The sequence below is a fragment of the Chlorocebus sabaeus genome, chromosome 20 (genome assembly GCF_047675955.1).
Source record: "Chlorocebus sabaeus isolate Y175 chromosome 20, mChlSab1.0.hap1, whole genome shotgun sequence".
NCBI classification, from domain to species: domain Eukaryota; kingdom Metazoa; phylum Chordata; class Mammalia; order Primates; family Cercopithecidae; genus Chlorocebus; species Chlorocebus sabaeus.
Genome location: NC_132923.1, coordinates 79,863,722 through 79,884,862, shown reverse-complemented (window position 1 = coordinate 79,884,862; position 21,141 = coordinate 79,863,722). Strand labels below are relative to the sequence as shown.

At 42.1% G+C, this 21,141-nt stretch overlaps 1 protein-coding gene across 2 annotated transcripts in view; it reads right to left on the bottom strand.

Annotated features, from left to right (window-relative positions):
* Positions 1-1,689: 1,689 nt before the first annotated feature.
* C8B (complement C8 beta chain) overlaps positions 1,690-21,141 on the bottom strand; it is a 37,245-nt gene continuing 17,793 nt past the window's right edge. For both annotated transcript variants that reach the window (XM_038000530.2, XM_007978586.3), the window contains 6 exons: positions 18,427-18,667; positions 16,301-16,429; positions 13,534-13,697; positions 6,013-6,166; positions 4,488-4,556; positions 1,690-2,230 (listed from right to left, as the gene is read on the bottom strand). In XM_038000530.2, the coding sequence (XP_037856458.1) occupies positions 2,076-2,230; positions 4,488-4,556; positions 6,013-6,166; positions 13,534-13,697; positions 16,301-16,429; positions 18,427-18,667 (912 nt within the window). In that variant the 3' untranslated portion in view covers positions 1,690-2,075. The remainder of the gene's footprint in view (positions 2,231-4,487; positions 4,557-6,012; positions 6,167-13,533; positions 13,698-16,300; positions 16,430-18,426; positions 18,668-21,141) is intronic.

The following is a 21,141-nucleotide window of genomic DNA, read 5'->3' as shown; positions in this document are numbered from 1 at the left end:
TCACCCGGGTATTCACTGGTGCTCCGAAATTCAATTGTCGCTCCTTCAAGACCGTATTTAATAGGATAAACAATTTCTGCTAAATGCAATAAATGTGAACCTGGGCTGTCATCTCCATAATCAACTCAAATTTCCCATTAGAAACAGTGGCTGTGATTGAGATTCAGAATTTAATTTGGCAGCGCTCGCTTCAGCGTGCTAGTGTCAGCTTCATGGGAGCCTCCCATCAAGCAAAGACAGAACCGCTCTTCCCTGTCTCAGGGGAATCTTAAAAGAAGATAGATTATAACACAAGAAAATTATACGGCTTCAGTATAATGAAAGAGATAAAACATTATTGGATTATCCTGTTGAAATAACAGCAGACGGCAAAGCAATAATATTAAGCCAAACAAGGGCCCAGACCCGTCAGCTGAATTGCAGGGGCCATGGGGATGCAGGAAGGCAGGCAGGATCACCGCACTTGCTGGAAGAACCCCTAGCAGTACAACAGAAGCTCCTTCTGATGGCTGTTCTATGGACTCAATTCCAGACAGCTGGTTGGGTGAGATTGCTGTGTGCCAGTAACCAAAGCTTGGTGTCATATGTTAAGGTCTCAGGCCCCAGCATCAAACCCCAGTGGTAAACTCCAAGCAAATGATTTGGCTGAAAATCAATGGGTTGAATCAATAGGATGAACCAATTCGCCTTTAACCAACTGCTTTTTACTCCACCAACTTTATTTCAACAAATTCACCTGAAGTACTTAAATCAGACAGGAGGGGCTCAAGAGCAAAGAAAATCTTACAGGATGTTTTAATATGATGGAATGAATGAGAGAAATAAAGCTTAAATGCTCACTTGACAATCTAGAAAATCAAAAATTTATTTCTGGTAGCCCAGAGAAAAATTGTCTTATTCTCTTCTTCAAGACTTCCGCCCTACCCCCAAAATGGTATTTGCACAAGGGCATAAGTGAGCCAAGTAGAATGTACAGACAGTTTCATGGGGGAGGTAGGGAACAGTTTATTTTGCACATTAATCCACAACCATCAACTTAAAATTCTCTTTCACGTGTTTCCTCTTCCAGCCACCATGATCTTCTCTTCTTTTTCAACTTTCTCTCCTTTTTCAACTTTCTCTCCTTCAGGGATCAGTTTCCCTGGCTCTTGTCTCCAGCTCAGGATCTTCCCTGGGAACCCACCTTGCCACTCCTTTATTAAGCACAACAATTCCGCTCTGCCCCAGAACTCCTGCTTCCAACATGCACAATCACACCCTTCCGATACTCAGCATCAAAGTGAGCTGGGGGACCAGGATCCTCTCTCCTCAGAAGGGAGTGGCTGGAGATTTGTCAGTCACACACACACACACACACACACACACACACACACACAGACACAGTAATTTCTGCTGCGTTTTATTTCATGAAAAACTCTTTGTTAATCAGATACTCATTTACTGAGAGGTAAGAGAGCATCATAGTTAAGAATTTAAAATTCTAGAGCCTGAATTTGCAGCCCAGGTCTGCTGCTTTCTAACTGTGTAACAATGGACAAATTGCTTAAGTGCTGTAAGCCTCAGTTCCCCCAGCTGTTCTGGCATCTACCTTATAAGACTGTCATGAGGATGGAAGGAATTAATACACAGAATCCATGGCTGACATATAGTAGTCATCCAATAAACAGGAACTACCATTATTATTGAACAAGACCTTGTACTCATCAAGGAAAGTACACATTAATATTCATTCATCGATTCATTATTAAGCACCTACTATACGCCAGTTGCAGCAAGAAAGTGGAAGTGAAATGTGAACTACTTCCAACACAATTCCTGGCTGGTAGTCAATATGAGTGAAATAAAGTTGTAGAGTGAGTAAGGTGAGGATTACAAAGATGCTTAAGCCTTTAACTCAGTGTTTATTTAAATCAACTGGCATTTTACAAGCTAATATCTTTATTTTAAACAGCCTGCATGGCACTGCCTTTTGCCCTCGCATGAACCCCAGGTGGAAACTGGTGTAGAGGTGAGCTGGCCTGAGTACTTGAGGGCTCAGAGCTCTCCCTGTATGTAGCCCACTGCTGTATTATCTGCTAAGAGCAGTCAAGTGTTTCTGAAGCAGGGCCTGAGCAGGGGCTGCCCCCATTTTGAGGAAGTGGATTGTTACACTGCCTTTGTCTTGTCTTACGTCCTCCAGAGCATGAAGACCAACTTGACCAGCAATTCCACTTCCCATCAGTGGGGATATCTATAAGAAAGAAGGTCAACAAACATCAATTAGCCCTTCTTACATTCTGGTGCCTTACTGGGGTTGGGTGAAGTATGCAAGCCAAAAGGCTTTGGAAGTCTGAATCTCTAAGTTTCCTGCTGCAGTTGACTGGCCATCTTCCTGGCCATTGTACTTGTCATGCTCCTGCCTACCACAGGGCCTTTGCATAGGCTTTCCCCCCTTGCCCAGAACACTCTTCCCTCCTCTACTCACCTGGTCAATCCAATTCACCCCTCAGATCTTAGTAAAAGTGTTATTTCCTTGGGAAAAGCTTATCTGACTCCCCAACTCCCTATCAGTTCCCTGTGACTCCTAACTTTCCATCAGTTCCCATATTTTAAGTTCTCTGAGCATTTTGTAGCAGTTGTTACAATTTAAACTTTAAAGAACTTTATGGGACAATTCAAATGATATTGGCCTTCCTTTCCAAAGCAAAATATCCATTGTGACAGGGGCTATATCTGATTTGCTCACCCAGCAGCTAGGCTGGCACACAGGAGGCCCTTGCTAAACATGTGTTGAATGGATGACGGGATGAATAAATAAATGAATGAATGGTTTCCAGTTTAGACAGATCCCATCTATAGGATGCTGAACAGTTACCTTCTTCTCAACCTATATAATGGAGCTGTGTTATCTACTATGAGCAATGGATGGTATAGATGAGGTGACAACAGACACCAGTGCTTTCCACATTCTGACACTTTGCTTTCACTTGAGCATTTTTGATTGTTGGTGAGATTGGCAAGTCATCAATCACTTCCATCATGATATATCGTGTGTCCAGCTATGCCACTACCTCACAGTGTAATTCTGGGTAAATTAAATAACTCTGGGCCTCTCCATTTGAAAAATAAGAGAGCTGGAGTGCATGGTTCCCAAGGGCTCCTCCAGCCAATAGGAACCCTGTGGTTGTGTGACTGCAGACTCACTGGGAAGACGACTGCTACGGGCATGGTTGAGGTGCAAGACGAGAGGGTGGACAACCTTGAGTGTTTCACTGGGAACATAAGAGTGCAGGCAGGAGTTACGATCAAAGGCTGTAGGGGCAGACCCACTGGACCTGAACCTTGGTTTCTATACTTCCTAACTGCGTGACTATTGGGCATGTTAGTGAGTGACCCATTGAACCTCAGTTTCTTCATCCATAAAATGGGAATATCAATAATATCTACTTCATGGGGTTGTAGTGAGGATTAAAGAATTTAATATATATAAGATACAAAGTAACAATGTGCTCTTTAAAAAGCAACCAATGTTATCTTGCTTTTACAATGTGTAAGGTATCATTCCAAATGCTTTATATGCCTCGTCACAAACTCAAGACAACTCTATGAGGTAGTTAATATGATCATATTCATCTTACAGGCACAAAAACCGAGGCGAAAAGAGGCCGAGCATCTTGCTCAAGGTCAGTTATTAAATGATGGAGATGGAATTTCAACTCAAGCTGAGTTCAAGCACTCAGCAAGGTGTCTAGTATATAGTAAAGTGTCTAGTAAATGTTCGTTGTTTGTTTTACATGTGCCATTTCCATATTGAACAGTATCACCAAAAAGTCACAGAAAGGAATAAAAGTGAGAGAGGAGTGAAAGGTTGAGAACTCTTATGTGTTAAACTGGCCAAAGAATTTGAGAGCTGGAAGGGATCTAAATGATAGCCAAGTCTTTCATTTGTTAATTCAACTATTATCACTGAGCAGCAGCTGTGCCTGGCTACTGAGACACAGAGGTAAATGGGATATGGTCCCTACTCACAGGTGCAGGGGAGCTAGATAGACACATCAACCCAAGTACAAGGCACAAAGAGCTATAATAGATACATGTTCAAAGTCCTGGGGGAGCCAGCAGGAGGAATTAGCTAATTCTTTGGGGATTAGAGGAATTTTTTACGGAGGAGGGGGCATCCATGCTGGAATTTGAGGGCTGAATAGGAGCATACTAAGCAGAAAAAGAGGGTAAGCATTCCAGAATGATCCAAAGAGATAGCTTACAAAAGCCACGCATTGATATTTCTCTAACATGAAGCACTCTGTGTTGTAAAAATAATGAAATGAGTAACAATCAATGCATCAGTTATTAAATGATGGAGGTAGTATTTCAACCCAAGCTGAGTTTAAGCAGGATGGATCTCGGGTTTCTTAGTATCCAGCCCCATACTCCACACCCGCACCTTGCTCTTGTTCTGGTGAATTATTCTCTGGACTTCCCCAGAGTTCCTTTTCCAATCAACTTACTCTTCCGATAGGAGACCTCACAGGCTAGGCCTTGGGATCCAACAGGACAGATGCAGTCACAGCGTGATCCTGAGAAGACAAGGCAGAGAAAGTGTGAATCATGCCAGGTGGAGCAAAGAACTCCTGGAGCTCAGCCCTGCACATCACTGCAGTTCCATCAGGTTAAAACAGAGCACATATTTAGTTAAATAGCTTGCTAAGGGCAGGTTCAGTGCCAGGAGTACCTACTCCTTTCCTGAGGGCCTTTGCCATGAAGGGGTGTTTATTGCCATCCCTGGGAATACATAGAGTTTTTGAGGACAATTACTCATTAGCTGACATTTGACCCATTCTTAAATGCTTTCAGTGTCGGAAGCTACATTAGCCGTCACTGAGGCCAATTGTCATTGATGTTTAACTTCATCCCAAATAATTGCCTAGCCTAGGCTTGAATACCTCAAGGATGGGGAACTCATTACTCTTAGATGTCTCATCTGACTTTTGGCCAGTTCTGACTCCTTGGAAGTGATTCCCTATGCGAATTTGCAATCTGTCAAGGAACTTCTCATCTGAATCACAAGAAATCTCTTTACAGGATTGCCCACCATAGGTCAGGCCCTGCAAGCACCCCAGTCTCTGGCTCCATATTCTCCCTCACCTTCACTCTATAGCCTCAGGTGGGTCCAAGTTTCTGGGTCCAAATTTCACACAAGGCAAGGGAGAGTTCAGCAACCCTAGATTAAAATCTTGAGCTGATGAGCTGATTCCACTTGCTGCAGAACTAAACCTCACATAGGGGTCCTCGTGCTGATAACAGAACTTCTAGGCCGTATGCTCTCACTTATGTCTTCTCTGCTCATGTCCATCCTGTCCAAAGAGCCAGAGACATATTCCTTAATCCCAGTCTGGCAACTGGACTCTTTCTGCCTGAGAGTATGCCTTCTTCTTTGTCCCTTCCATTGAGCTAACTTCATTCACATGGGCTCTGCCTTGACTCCAGCTGGTTCCTGGGCTGGGATTTGCTGTAACCAGTTGCTCCTGATGCCCTATTTTGTGTGCTGGGCTGGCCTCTTTTTTAGAGTCTTGCTAACCTATCACAACAGGAGCATAAGATCCCAGGCTTTCACCCCTCCCAGTCTGCTCTGCCCACTGCAGTGACCCCAGGCATGTCTCTTGAGTTTAATAATCAAGTTCTAGTGGCCCATCCTTGCTGCTACCCACAAATCTTATTACATATTAGTCAGGACATGCGCAAAGGGCTTCTCCTACTCAGCCCAGGCCATCTTCTGGGTAGAGATACTCTGAGTCTATTCCCACTCCTTGCTGTGGACCACAGGGTCTCAGCCTGCTCCTGTCTTCAGCTTAATGATGCTGTCACCCACAGTAACCCTTGGGGCTAGAACCCAGGTATACTGACAGCCAGAGTAGTTTCTCCTGGTGGACTAAATTCTGACTTCTTGGTAAATAGAAGCAGGAAAATGGCTGGCCCCCAGCCTGCTTCAGATTATGGCTTCTACCAGGGACACTGGCTGCCTGAAAGTAGTACCTTTCAGGACAGGGACTCCATTTCCTTGACAGGGAGCACAGTGGCAGGAACTAACTTCCTTCTGGAACTCCTCCAGCGCCTGCTTCATATTCTGCTTCACTGTGCTGGAATAGGCAAAATCTGTGGCTGTCACTAGTTCGTACAAAGGCTCCACCTGGAAAGAGAAAAGGGCATTTATTTAAAGAGAAAAACATTTATCAAGTAGAAGTGTAAAGCAAAACTACAAAGGAATGGACCAGGATCAGTGCACAGAGACCACATGTGGGTTCCTATGAAACTAGATAGATCTCCCATCTTCTCTCTGCTTCCCCTTACCCGATATCCACAAATTAGCTTCCTCAAGTTCAGGTCAACAAACACTGAGAATGCTTACTAAGTGCTAGGCATTAAGCAAAGAAAAAAAACGGTAAGATAAAATCCCTGCTGTCAAGGAACTCAGAATTGAGAGAGACAGAGACAAACATACCAACAGATGGTTACCACATGGTGGTTACAGGCAAGAGCAGAAACTTGCAGAAAGAAGCAGGTGAGAGCAGAAAGGAGTGGATGGTTCATCTATCTTTGGTGGGGCAGAGAAGGTGATTTTCCAGCAGCTCTTTGGAAGGATTATAGGAGTACCGTCCCAACATCACTATGCCCTCCAAACCTATCAAAATCATGCCCATCCTGCAAGAGTCACCATCAGGAACCTTCCAGAGCTCCAAAGCTCACAGGACACCTTCCCTCCATTAATCACTCAAGATACTGTCTGCACTACTCATCTGAAACAAATCCCAGGTTTTTTACTGCTCCTTTATAGTCAATACTGTTTTTTTTTTTCTTTTTTTATGTGCAGAGTTCCTTTTTTTTTTTTTTTTTTTTTTTTTTTTCCTTTTCTGATTAGATTGTAAGCTCCTGAAGATCAGGGCAATGTCTCAGCTCTGTGTTTGGAGAGTCCAGCCCCCAGCTAAGTGAATATAGTGGCTGGATGGATGTAGGGGGATGGTAGGCCTCATTAAGGTGATGGCAGGAGGCATGGATGAGAGGATTTGGCTGTCAGAAGCATAGAGGAAGAATCAGCAGATGCTGTTCACTCGGTGGGCATGGCCATGTTTGAGAGGGAGATGTCACAGATAGATGTGGTATTGTTTGTGGGTTAGAAAAACCAGAGGCACAGACAGTCCAAATAAATAGTTTAAAATGTTCTATTCCTCTTGACTCAAATTGCAACTCCAGGGTCAGGTTCCTCTCCAGCTTTTGCTTGTGATTCTGCCCTAATCCTGCCCTGGAGAGTTTAGGGTATGTCTAAATGCAGGCAATCATGACTAATAGAAGCCTCCCTTGGGAAGAAAATTGCTTCCATTTCTTAATGCATCTGACGCTGACCTTCGCTCCAGTGGGCAAAGCAAGGCCCCTTGGTGGTCCCATTGTCTCACCATTTTGTGGTCAATGAATTGATCCAGAGGCTATTTACAGAACCATCCAACCTGCTGGCCACACAAGCGATGGGGGTGGGAGTTTGGAGACAGAAAGAGAGGAGCTTGCTTTACACCAATGAAGAGCTCCTCCAATAATCTGATTTTGCTCCGGAAGCACCTTAAAAGGCTGCCATTAACCACAAAGGCATTTTCCTACCAGCACTGAGATTTGCTGCAGGAGACAGAGGAAATCAGAGGCCAAACTGGAATGAACCTTCCATATGTACTATGTCCTGGGAGCTGTGTGGAGGTCTACAAATATGATCCTACTTCGTCCTCACAAACTCGCAATTATCAGCCCCATTTTCAGGTGAGGCTAAGTAATTTGATCAATTCACAATATGGTTTTATCAGAATTCGGTTCCCAAACCTGTGTTTTCCTCCTACTTCACTGTGATTATTGATAAAAATGGCTTGATTATTCCCATTTACAGTCTCCCTCCTAGGCTTCTCCAAATTTTGCAAGCTATGGTTTGACTTGCAGCTTAACAGCAACTCCTCAAGACTCCAAATTTCCTTTTTAAACTTAATATAGCACATTCATCTGTTATTTGATTTGCTCCTCATTTTTTCCTGTCTTTTTTCTTCTCTCCTTTTGCTCCTCCCTCCTTACCTTTTGTCCTCCTTTTCTCTTTCTCTTTCTTTCCCACCTCTCCCCCAAATACACAATTCTAACCACTCACATTGATCATTGAATCCTTAGCACACCTGCCCTTGTGAAAATTTTCTTCTATCATATTGCTGCAAAGAATTGGTGAGCACCGACTAAACTCTACACAAGTTTCTATACTAAACCTTGGTGTTCTTAGCGATAACAAATAATTATTACCATAGCTAGCATTTATTAGGTGCTGAATTAAATACTTCACATACATTATCTAACTTAATCTTTACGACAATCTCATGAGGTCGTTAGTCTTTTGTTTCCTTCTTGTACAGGTGAAAAAGCTGAGGCACAGAGACATTAAGTAGATTCACAAAAGTCACAAAGCTAGTGAGTGGTGGAAAAAGGATGTGACCTGTTAACACTGTGGTCTGTTCCTTTCAGTGTATATTTTTGGGGAGATAGATGGACCTATCCAAAGGATGAATAGGTAACTATTTACACCAAATTGGTGGCAAAAGGGCAATTTTATATCTCACTTTCTTCACTTATCATCAGAATATGAGCATTTTCCCACATGATTCCATCGTCTTTGATAAAATGGCTTCTCACAGCTTCAGAGTATCCTTCTATATGGATGAGCCACAATGTATTCAACTCTTCTTCTATTCTTGAGCCTTTAGGACTCAAGAGTTTCCTTTCTTTCTTTTCCGTTTTGCTACTTCAAATAACAAACGAAGACATGCCTTTACACATACATCTTTACCAACTTGTCAAATTATTTCTTTAGTACATTTTTGCATTGGGGGTTGTTGGATGAAAAGCTATAAGCATTTTTAATATATTGGATATATCCACTTAAATTCTGTTCCTAAAGAATTGTATCAGATTATATTCCCATCCTACTTGACAGAAATATCCATCTCATCACAGTCAATTCCAGTGAGTATTGTAGACTTTTAATCACTGTCCATTTAATAGGTAGAATATAATATTGTAGTTACTTTAATTTTTATTTTTTATGATTACAGAAGTTAAACATTTTGTATCTTTATAAACCAACTGAGAAGTGTTCATCTCCTTTGAGATGTCTCTTTCTTCAAAACTATCTTTCCTTACATATTAAGGATCACATTTGTGGTAAAATTTTTTTTGATGTGTTATCAGCCATTTAGTTATATTCGAGGGTTTTCTTTGTTTTTTCTTTTTCTTTTTTCTTTTTTTTTTTTTTTTTTTGGAGACAGAGCCTTGCTCTGTCACCCAGGCTGGAGTGCAATGGCCCCATCTCAGCTCACTGCAACCTCCACTTCCCGGGTTCAAGAGATTCTCCTGCCTCAGCCTCCCGAGTAGCTGGATTACATGTACCCGCCACCAAACCCAGCTAATTTTTCTATTTTTAGTAGAAATGGTTTTCACCATGTTGGCCAGGCTGGTCTTGAACTCCTGACCTCACGTCATCCACCCTCCTTGGCCTCTCACAGTGCTGGGATTACAGGTGTGAACCACTGCACCTGCCGGATTTTCCTTTTTGAAATTCAGAATTTATTTTAGCAGGTGAGCTTTGTTGGTCCAAATCCAACATTGTCTCTCCAGGCATATGCTGCCACAACATTTATATTTTAAGCGCTCTCTGGACCAGAGTAATTTGCTTTGAGAAAATCTTTGAATAATTTGCTTTGAGAAAGGTATGAGGGTCATTATGACAGTTTATTAAATACTTCAGCTTCTTTTCTTTCTGGGCACATGGTAAGGCTGCCATTCTTGCTCTCTTTGAAGGCAGGTTTGCAACGTGACTTGTTTTAACCAGTGACAGGTGAGAAGAGAGTGTCACTTCAAGGTCAAGGCTTTCCAAACAAAGTGAGGTGACTTGTCCCACTCTTTTATTATCACTGCTATGGTGATCTTGGGAGCACATAGCAAGATGCAGCCCCATCATCTGGATCTGTGAGGAACTACATGGAGCAAATGCCCCTTGCCAACACACTTTGGACATATGTGATTGAGAAACAAGCTTTGTGGTACCAAGCTACTGAAATGTGGAGATTGTTTCTCTGCATCATGACCTAGGCTATCCTGATCTCTGTGTGAGCACCATTCATTACCATATTTTTTCCCTTCTGCCCTGGGCGATGCCAGTGATTCATACAATGGCTTCTCCACCAGCATAGGACCCAGCCCACAACCTAACTATCCTGACTAGCATAGAAATGTACATGGATGACAGACTTTGTGACTAGGATTACCAGTTAAAGACAGGACATTCAGTTATATTTTAATATGAGATTAAAAAACAAATATATATATTTTTAGTTTAAGTATACCCCATGTGATATTTGGGAGATACTTACTCTAAAAAATTATTCCTTATTTATCTGAAATTCAAATTTAACTGAACTTTCTGTGTTTTCATTTGCAAAATCTAGCAACCTTTTATGTGACTCCTTTACTATCTAAAATCTCTTTGGAATTCTTCACCCATTAATGACCATTTCACTAGGCCACAAGTTTTTCCTTCAAGACTCCACAGTTGTTGCTCCATTTTCTTCAAGCATTTCACACTGCAAAGAATTCTAGGGCCAGTTTAACTTTTATTCCTGTAGGATATATTTGTTCCTAAAAGTAAACACTTTCACCAGGATGTGTTTTGGTTTTGTTTGTTTAGTTTTCAGTACTTTGGCTTAGTTTTCAATGAGCTGTTCATTCTGCATTATCAGCTCAGGGAAGATTCTCTTCTTATGTTTTTGATTAATGTGTTTTCACATTTAATCTTGTCTCATTGTTAGGAAGAAGTCTCTGTGTTTTAAGCTTTCTACTCCTGTACTCTCTGTCCATCATATTTCTTTTCTGTCATTGTTTTAATCTCCCTATCTCTTGCTTCTGCATTATAAGAACATGTTTATAACACCTTCCACATCACTGTCTCAATTTTCTGCAATGTCAGTTCTGTCCTTTATAGCTTCCAATGTGGGCTTTAATTCTGCTATTGTATGTTTGGTTTCCTGTATTCAGTCACTTGCTTTTTCACCTGATTAGTGTCTAAACACCTCAACTTTTATTTCATAAATTCTTCTTTTCCTTGAATTTTATGATAATCACAGAAAATGTATTCTAAAATTTACTTCTATTTTTCTGTGTTTTTAGACATCATGATTTCCTATAGCATGAACATAATTTCAATCTTTTGTGTTCAAAAATATCTTTTTATGTTCATTGCTGTCTCTTAAGTCTTCTTTGAACAAAGAGCTAACTATGTGTAAAGTTTACCACTAAACATTAAGAATGGGTTCCTCTGTGGTCTCCTTCCCTGCCTACCTGCTTCTATAGAAATCATGTTTTAGGCCTTGATCTTGAAGACTGGTTTACATAATTAAGCCTTGGCTGAAACTATTGCCTCTAGAAATTGCTTGTCTACTGGGCTCTGCTGTCCTGAAATCAATTGCCAGTCCAGCTACCTGGTAAGCTGGCTTTGCGGAGACGAATTTTCTGACATAATGTGAAGCCATCTGCAGTTTTCTCTTGCCAGAAAAAAATGCATGTGAGAGTGGCATGCCCAGAGTGTATATTTCCAACTCAGGGTGGGAAGGTACAGAGGTGTGTGAAAACCTTCAACACTCCTGCCTCTTCCACTCCTGCAACACACCCAAAACATCTCTGATTCTCCAACACATCCCACATCACATCACATGCTTGGCATTTGACATTCCCAGTGCCCAGGTAGGCACATTCAACTGATCTGAGTAACCAGGGCATTCCTCTTGTTCTCAGTTTTTTAAAAAAGATTCAGGTAAGATATTTCAGGAAAAAGAGATAAAGGCTAGGGATCTATTTTCCCTTGAACTCTGTTCTCTCCCATGATGAGCTGTGATGCCCACCAATGTCATCATGGCATCAGCCAAGCCCAGATTTCTCAGGAGCTCCTGCAGCTCAGCTGATTTTATCCTTCTCATGTTTGCCAGCAACTGTACCCTAAGTGCCACTGCTGAATAAGTGCAAAGGAGAGGGTTTGAATGGCAGCCTTCTTGTTCTGCAGAAACTATGCATTTGACATGCAAATAAAGAAATCACCCAGACTGGGGACTGCAGAGTCTCTCATCAGAGGTCCAGCCCCTCAACCCTCTACCTTGATTGCAAGGTGGGATCTCCAGCGGGTGGGTACTGGCACATAATGACTATACAGACACTGGCAAGAAGAGCATGGTGTTAAGTTGTGCTATGGGCACCATGCAGAAGTACCCACAGACAAGGGCCTACCATCGCTGACATGTATGACAGTCCTGGTCTAACAAACATCTTTTTAGTTTAACATTGTAAATCTCCTCTAGTTGGGGTGACAGGTGGTTAAGATCATTATTTTTTATTCACCAAACCCACAGGAAAGTCTAGAGGGGAGGGAAGAAGTCAGTCTTTTGTTTGAACCTAATAGACTCTTGAGCAGCCAAAAATGGATACAACCTCCCTAGCCCTTGATTTTTCTCAATCACAACATGGAGATAAGAATAATTAATTTGCAGACCAGTATGGGGATTAAATAAAATAACATTTCTAAATGTTAGACGAAAAAACATTTATAAAGAGGGTCATGAATATATTAAGTGCTCAAGACATGTTAGTTGTTGTGATGTCTTATCCTGTCCTGTAAAATAGTTATGTGTGCGTATATCTTACTGTCCCTCATAGATTGTGTGTTTTATCCTTGCATCTTCCTCTATTTTTCCCTAGTACCTTACTTCCTGTAGCATAGCAGGAATTTAGCAACTATTTGTTGGTTGAATGCATAATGTTTAACGAATAAATAACTAAATGAGTGATTCTCTAGTGAAATAAAAGGAACATGAATTTAATTTATTAAATTTTAATGAAATTAATATTTCTTTTATTTCACTAGAGAGGCCAGAGGCCAGGAACAGTGGCTCACACCTGTAATCCCAGCACTTTGGGAGGCAAAAGTGGGAGGATCACTTGAGGTCAGGAGTTCAAGACCAACCTGGGCAACATAGCAAGACCCCATCTCTAAAAGAAAAAAATTAAAATTAGCCAGGTGTGGTGACATGCACCTGTAACCCCAGCTACTTGGGAGGTTGAGGCAGGAGGATCACTTGAGCCTAGGAGTTGGAGGCTGCAGTCAGCCAAGATCATGCCACTGAACCCCAGTCTGGGCAACAGAGCAAGACCCTGTCTCTGAAAAAGAAGAAGAAGAAGGAGCAAGCTAGAATTAGAAGCTGATTGTTAGTTTCTTTTAGTAACTTGGGGCCCAAGTGAGAGGGAGTCAAGGGTCTCTAGGTAGTACTGAGCAATGTATTATAATTTATTTATTTCAAATATATTTTCTACTATTGTATATGTGTCTCAAAATTAGGGCCTGGGTCTTAGTGATCTCTGCATTTTATACCTTGGCTTATGGTAGGTCCTCAGAAGCTATTTTCCGGGTGGAGGAAAGGATGGTAGAGCAGCATTGTGTACCTTAATTTTGATGATGGCTGGGTTGTACTGCACAGCGTCTCCCCACTCCTGCATCAGGTCCGCCGTCGGCAGCTCCTGGTACGCCAGGGTGGTGATGTGCTCACTTGCCCCTCCTCGTACCAGGACCACCAAGTCCTCCACCATGGTGTCCCTCTTGTTTCTGTCTGGAATGGACACAGAGAGCTAGCAGGTCACAGAGGATACCCTTCTGCCCCCTAGAATTTACTGCAACCCAACCAACAATTTGGGTACATCATATTCACTGAGCTTGTCTGAGAGATGTGGGTAGACCAGACACTTCCTTGCCCACAGGGCAGTCATGGTGCATGGGGCAAAGGGAAACTCACCCATCCACAGGCAACACAAATTGAGGGCAGGACAAGAAAAAGACATTTATCTTGAGCAACTGTAAGTGCTAGTTACTGAGTAAGTTTATGGAAGATAGATGATAGCTAGATTAGATAGATAGATAAAGAGCTAATAGGTAGGTAGATAGGTAGATAATAGACTGGCAAATAGGTAGGTAGATAGGAGAGTAGATAGGAAGATAGATGATAGATAAGTAGGTAGATAGGTCATAGGAGATAGATAATAGATTGGTAGAAAGATAGATAGATAATAGATAGTAGATAGATAGATAGGTAATAGAGAGACACACAGAGAAGTAGATGGATAGATAGAGAGATAAGGTATGATATTTTCTTTTACCAGACAGCAATTTTAGGAGCCCAGCATTATTAGCTCTACTTCACAAATTATGAAACTCATACCTGGAATTGTTAAGTGACTTGCCAAGGCCCACACAGCTAGTAGCTGATAAAGATAAATTTTAAACAAGGTCTGTCTGGTTTTATAGCCACTGTTCCTTGGTCAAATAACTTTCCTCTCCCCAAACTGACTCCTGTAGGTAGGGTGTAGTGGAGCTCACCTGGGGGAAACTGGGTTCATCCTCTCCTCCACTCACCCTGCACACCTTGACCAGGCATGAGTCCAGCTATGACTTTGTCTAGCCTTGTGGTTTTGAACATATTATTTATACAGTATGAGATTTCTTTTTTGTTCTCATCTGCAAAGTGGATACTCTGCATCCATGTAAAGAATAAATGGTATATTAACAGCTAATAATTATTGATTATTTATGTGTCAGTCACTAATCTAAGTGCTATACATGTATGAATGCATTTAATCTTCACTACAAAATAGTAGCTATATAATCCTCACTATGCACATAAGAAATCGGAGGGAGATGAAGGTACTTACCAGACAGTCCTGTCCAGGCCTTACGTTGTCTCACTTCTTTGTGTGAGATGACAATTGTGGGAAAATTTATAAAGGCTGTGCTAAGCATGTAGTAGACACTTACTAAACAGTGGCCACGATAAAGCAATTATTATTTTGACTTATAGAGTTGCCCAGAAAGCCCTCAAACATATCAGTGAGTTATTTCCATTCTAATGTGTCTATGTCCCCAGTGCCAAAAGAACTGGTGTAAAACAGCCCAGCATGGTGGCTCACGCCTGTAATCCCAGCAGTTTGGGAGGCCAAGGTGGGCAGATCACTTGAGGTCAGGAGTTTGAGACCAGCCTGGCCAACATGGTGAAACCCTGTCTCTACTAGAAATACAAATATTAGCCAGGCGTGGTGGTGGGCGCCTGTAGTCCCAGCTTTTGGGAGGCTGAGGCAGAAGAATCCCTTGAACCTGGGAGGCGGAGGTTGCAGTGAGCTGAGATCATGCCACTGTACTCCAGCCTGGGTGACAGAGTGAGACTCCATCTCAAACAAAAAAAAACAAAAAAGAACTGGTGTAAAACAGCTCCTCAAGTCTGAGCCTGCAACACCTGAGCAGCATTAAAAAGTAGGGGGCGTCTCCACCAGGCATGGTGGTTCATGCCTGTAATTTCAGCACTTTGGGGTGCCAAGGCTTGTAGACGGCTTAAGCCCAAGAGTTTGAGACCAGCCTGGGCAACATGGCAAAACCCGTCTCTATAAAAAATTAAATAATAATAATAATTAGCCGAGCATGGTGGCATGCACCTGTAGTCCCAGCTACTCAGGAGGCTGAGGTGAGAGGATTGCCTGAGCCCAGAAGGTGGAGACTGCAGTGAGCTGAGATCACGCCATTGCACTCCAGCCTGGGCAACAGAGTAAGACTCTGTCTCAAAAAAAAAAAAAAAAAAAAAAAAATGCTGGGGAAGGGGAAGGGGAGGAGTCTTCATCTATGGCCAACAGGAGTATAAACTGGTGCAGTCATTTTAGGAAACAGCTTAGCATCATCTAGTCAAATAGAAAAAGCGCACCCTCTAAAACCCAGCAGTTCTAGTCCTATGTGTACTCCCTGGAAAGAGCCTTGTACGTGTGTACCAGATAACTATGTAAGATGTTCAGCATTGATTATAATTGCTTGAAAGAGGAGATAAAACAAGTGTTCATCAATAGTAGAATGGACAAAGAAAAAGTGGTATATTCAACAAAATAGTACGCAGTGATAGAAGTGAACTAACTATAGTTATACACAAAAACATTATGTTGAATGGAAAACACAGGACTGGAAGGATTATAGTCCATCCATATAAAGCTCAAAAATAAGCAACATTAAGTAATGTTAGTTGGCGATATGTTAGGTGGTAAAACTATAAAAAACAGAAGGACATACTTGGCATAGAAGTTGGGATAGTATTTGTCTCAAAAAGGGAGGGAGATGTAATCACTGGAAGCACTAGGAGGATAAACATTGTAAGTGTGGAAGTCACAAGCCCCTGTCACTCACCTTTTATTTCATTCAGAATACCTCTGCATTTGCCTATGGACACACCCAGCTTGACATAGACCTCTTTAATGGCACCACCAATTTTAAAATCATTTTTGGCACAGGCGTGGACGTTGTTAAGAGTATAATCTGAAGAAAGCAAGGAAAAAAGTCCATGACATAAAACATAATTCATTCTGTCCCTTTTCGTATGATCGAGTCCAGAGGCCTAGCCCTTGTTGGATGTCACAAGGACTCAGGTTCAAATAAATAGGTCACCAGTCTGATAACAAGAAATGCAGGCAGCAACTGGCACCAGGGCAGAGACCTCGTAGAGCTCAGACCCAACTTCCCCTCTCAGCCTCCCCGCAATGCTCTCTGAGGACTTTTGCTGACTTTGAAAGAGGGGAAGTGCTCAGAGTCATTTTCTAAAAATTTGGTCTTATTGATTCTCTAGGGATAGATCCAGTGAGTACAGAGACTGTTACAATCTGCCTGCCCTCCCTGACCCACTCTTCTCCAATCTTTGATAAAGTAGAAAAAGTGTGTTAGTTAGTTGAGAAAATGTATATAAAAAGTAAGGCATAGTATCTGGCAAAGAGGAGAGGCAAATTTCCCTGATTTCTTCTTCATTTTTGGACTGTTTCCTACTTCTTCCTCCCTAATTCTCCCTGAGGTATCCTCCTTCCCTGGTCTTGCTGAAATTCCAGACGTGACTTATAAGCACCTCTCTGAGCACTCTGAGGCCAGTTCAGGGAGAAAAGAGCAACTTTGACCACCAGGGCTGTCTAGCAATGTTGGTGTAGATCAGTTTTTCCCAAAGTGCATTTCTTGAAACATGAATCCCATGAGATGGTAGCAGATGTTATGAGAAAAGGAACTTCTGTGGTCAAGAAAGTATGACAGATATTGCATCAAAATAGGTAGAGAGGTCATTTTATTGGAGTATATTTGTGAAACTTTGAGAGTGGAATCTATTATGTGTTTTCCCAACTTATTTAATTATTAAGCCCTTTTATGGGAAGCAGTTTGAGGAACAGTGGAAAGCACTTTTGAGATCATTTTTATGCAGGAAGGTATCTCTGATTTTGACAAGACTGAGGCCACACTGTATAAATTTACATTGTGTACCATGAGTCGTCTTGCAAGTACATGGACTGGTAATCAAGCCCTGCTCTGCCACTGCAATCTGTGTGACCTACAGCAGTTCACTTAACCCAACAAGTGCCATGTCATAGGAAAGGATATTGGGTTGGAAAGCAGCAGACTTGTAGTTGACTAGAGTTGGAAAGAGCTGGGATATCTGTATGAAGATGAATTATAAGGGAGGGGTGGGGGTGGAATATTAGTTTGGAGGCCACAGTAATAATCTGAGACCTTGCTATGTAAAGTATGGTCTATCAGCCAGCAGCATCAGGATCACTCCAAAGCTTGTTAGAAATGCACTCTCAGGTCTCACTCCAAACCCACTGAATCAGAATCTACCTCCTCCAAGATTCATACTTGATTCACATTCACATTAAACTTTGAATGTGAAGGTCTGGTCATGGGATGAGGCTACGGTGGTAATAGGAAAAATAGGAAATATAATTTGGAGGCAGAGCTGATGGATTTTAAGAAAAGGAAAAACAATAGATTTGAAGAAAAGAAAAATAATCAAGGTTGACTGCTAGTTTTATGACTTGAGCCACTGGTTGGATGGTGGAACCATTTCTGAAATGTGGATGACTAAAGAAGAAACGTATTGGAGAAAGAAAGTCAAAAGTTCTCTTTGGGCACATGTTCAGCTGATGAGGGTTGTTACACATTCACATGGAGACATCAAAGAAACATTTCAACATAAACTCTTGGGTGCAGGAAGAGATCCAGGATGGATTCAGGAAGAGATCCAGGAGTTATCTGCATGCTGAAGGTATTTAGAACCATGGGATTGGATACAACTTCATAGAGAGAAGAGCTGTAGAAAAGAGAATGGCCTAAGGAGTTAGGAAGAAGAGGACTGACATTGTCAATCAAAAAGAGGAGGAAGAGAAATCTGCAAATGACACTGTGAAGGTGTAGCCAGGAAGGTAGAAAGAAAACTACAAGTTCGACTTAGGACGCTTTCCCCAGCTTTTAGGAAAGCCATGGTCCCTTGGGCAGTGTACCTCCTCTCTCCATGGCCTCTTTGTTCATAACGAGGGTGTATTCATAAATGCCCCCAAGCACGGCCTCTGTGATGTAGTGGGTCCCAAAATCACGGAAGAGATCTCTGTATTCCCCGTAGCTGTACTCCAGGGGCAGCCGCTTAACTCTCTGAAGGAACTCGTAATGGAGCATGAGGCTTCTGGGTTTCAGCTTGTAATGTGCTACTTCAAGGTCAGAGCGTGCATGCAGAAATACACTTTTCTAAATGAAATACCAACATGGGAAAACCAGACCTTTAAAGTTAGGAATCTGGAACGAGAAGATGAACTTTACAAATACCAGCCGATGTTCTTGGACCGGGGTCATCACTCTTATGATTCCTTTAGGATACTTGAGAGAAGACAGCCTCTTTGACAAGCTTTCAATGCTCATAAATATTCTGACATCCTGTTCAGCTTGGAAGAGCTTGCTCTTAACTCACCTCTTTACTGTAGAGAATAAGGACTGGGAAGGGTAACAGAAGCAGGCATGGCAGGGAGCAGCTGGAGGGCATGGGACCTCTCTGATGGGACCTCTCTGATGGGACATAGGATTTGCTAACCTGCAAAAGTGCCCGCTTTGCTGATACCTTGTAAATTCTGAAAAAAAGCCACACAAGAAAGAGTAAAAGTGGTGCTTTAGGAAAACCAGCAATGACAGCGTATGGCAGGAGTCAGCAAAATACAAGCCTCATACCAAACCCAGTGCCTGTACTTGTAAATGAAGTTTTATTGGAACACAACTGCATCCATTTATTTACATATGGTTTACAACTGGTGTCACACTCCAATGGCAGCGTTGAATAGTTGCAACAGAGACCTTGCAGTCTCACAAAGCCTAAAATAATTTATTATCTGGCCCTTTACAGAAAAAGTTTGGTGACTCTCCATGTATGGAATAGACTGAAAGCTGGTGATGCCTGATGAAGTATAAACATCTAGAAAGTGTTAGTACAACCCTAGGTGAGCATTCCCTATACTATTGTACAGGAAGAGAAAAAGTGAAAGGTGGCAAACGCCTGTGAGATATGTTCTGCCTAATCCTAAATCCTTCAGCTCAACAAAGCCATGCCAACGCTGGTGCCTATTGCCCTGGGGCCTCATTTTGTCTCCTAGCTTGCTCTCGCCCCATTCTAGTCCTGCCTCAGTGACCTATGACCCTCTTCCTTCTCCCTTACCCTTCCTAAATAAGCAGTCACTAGGTACTCTTCATTATTTTTCTGAATATTTTAGGTTGCATCTCCTTTTGCTTGCATCATTATAAAAGCCTCCTCCCTAATCTCCTTCCTTTCTCTAACCTCCTTCAATGCCCCAATCAGAGTTGACACCCTAAAATTCAGATCGTATTATGACAATGCTTCTCTTAGCTTAAAGCAAAACCTTGCATGGCTTGCTGTTGCCTTCAGAATAAAATCAGCTCCCTTACTCTGAGTGTAAGACCATCACAATTTGTCCTCCAGTAGCCTCTCTGGCTTCAGCTTCTACACCCCTGAAGTTTTCCTCTCCATACTTTGCTACTTTCTACCAACCACGTATGTCAGCATTCATCCAATTTTCACTGTTCCCCAGGCCTGCCATTCTCTTTCATATTATTTTGCACATGCTGTTCCTTCTCCCTGAAATGTTATTTTCTCTCTTTTCTGCCTGACACATAACTACGTATCTTTTAAATCTCTGCTTTGCCATTGCCTCCAATTTGATACCAACCTGAAGGTCCCAGACACACCCTGGCACTCCCTTTTCTAAGACTGCATTGTACTTGCTTGCATTTCCTTTATAGCATATACCATGTTGTATTATAACTGATATAATTAAGAATAATACGGCCGGGAGCAGTGGCTGACGCTTGTAATCCCAGCACTTTCGGAGGCCAAGGCAGGCAGATCTCAAGGTCAGGAGATCAAGACCATCCTGACTAACATGGTGAAACTCTGTCTCTACTAAAAATACAACAAAATTAGCCAAGCAGGTGGCACATGCCTGTAGTCCCAGCTGCTCGGGAGGCTGAGGCAGGAGAATCACTTGAACCTGGGAGGTGGAGGTTGAAGGGAGTCGAGATCATGCCACTACACTCCAGCCTGGGTGACAGAGCAAGACTCTGTCTCCACACACACAAATAATAATAATAATAATAATAATAATAATAATATACTGGCTTTCATGTTTGCTGCTCCTACTATACTGTGAACATGAAGGCAAGAATATTATCCTAGAGACTACAGATCCCTATTCTGTCTTTAGGATAGAGCCTGGCCCAATGTTAGCATCCTATAACTGGCAATTTGAATCAGGGAGCTGGAAGGCAGAGAAGGAGAGAAGGAAAAGGGGAGGGAGTAAGCAATAGGAAGCAGATGATATAATCAGATTAGCATCATAGAAACATTTCTTCATGCATGTGAAGGGGCAAGCTAGGAGACAGAGAAACTATTTAGTTGGGCACAGTAAGAGATGAAAGAACCTGGGTTAATTAAGAGGTAATAGAAGTTAGTGTAAACAAATGTTGAAGAGTAATACTGAAGGATTTGGTAATCAACAGATGTGGACATGAAGCAGAAGTGAGAGCCAGACATGATTCTGGCTCAGTTCTTAGCCTGGAAAAGTAGAGAGAAATATGCCATTAACATCCATTGAAAATTTAGGAAGAAGACATTGCCTTGGAGTGTCAGCACGATGCCCAGGTGAGATGCTCAGAAGAGT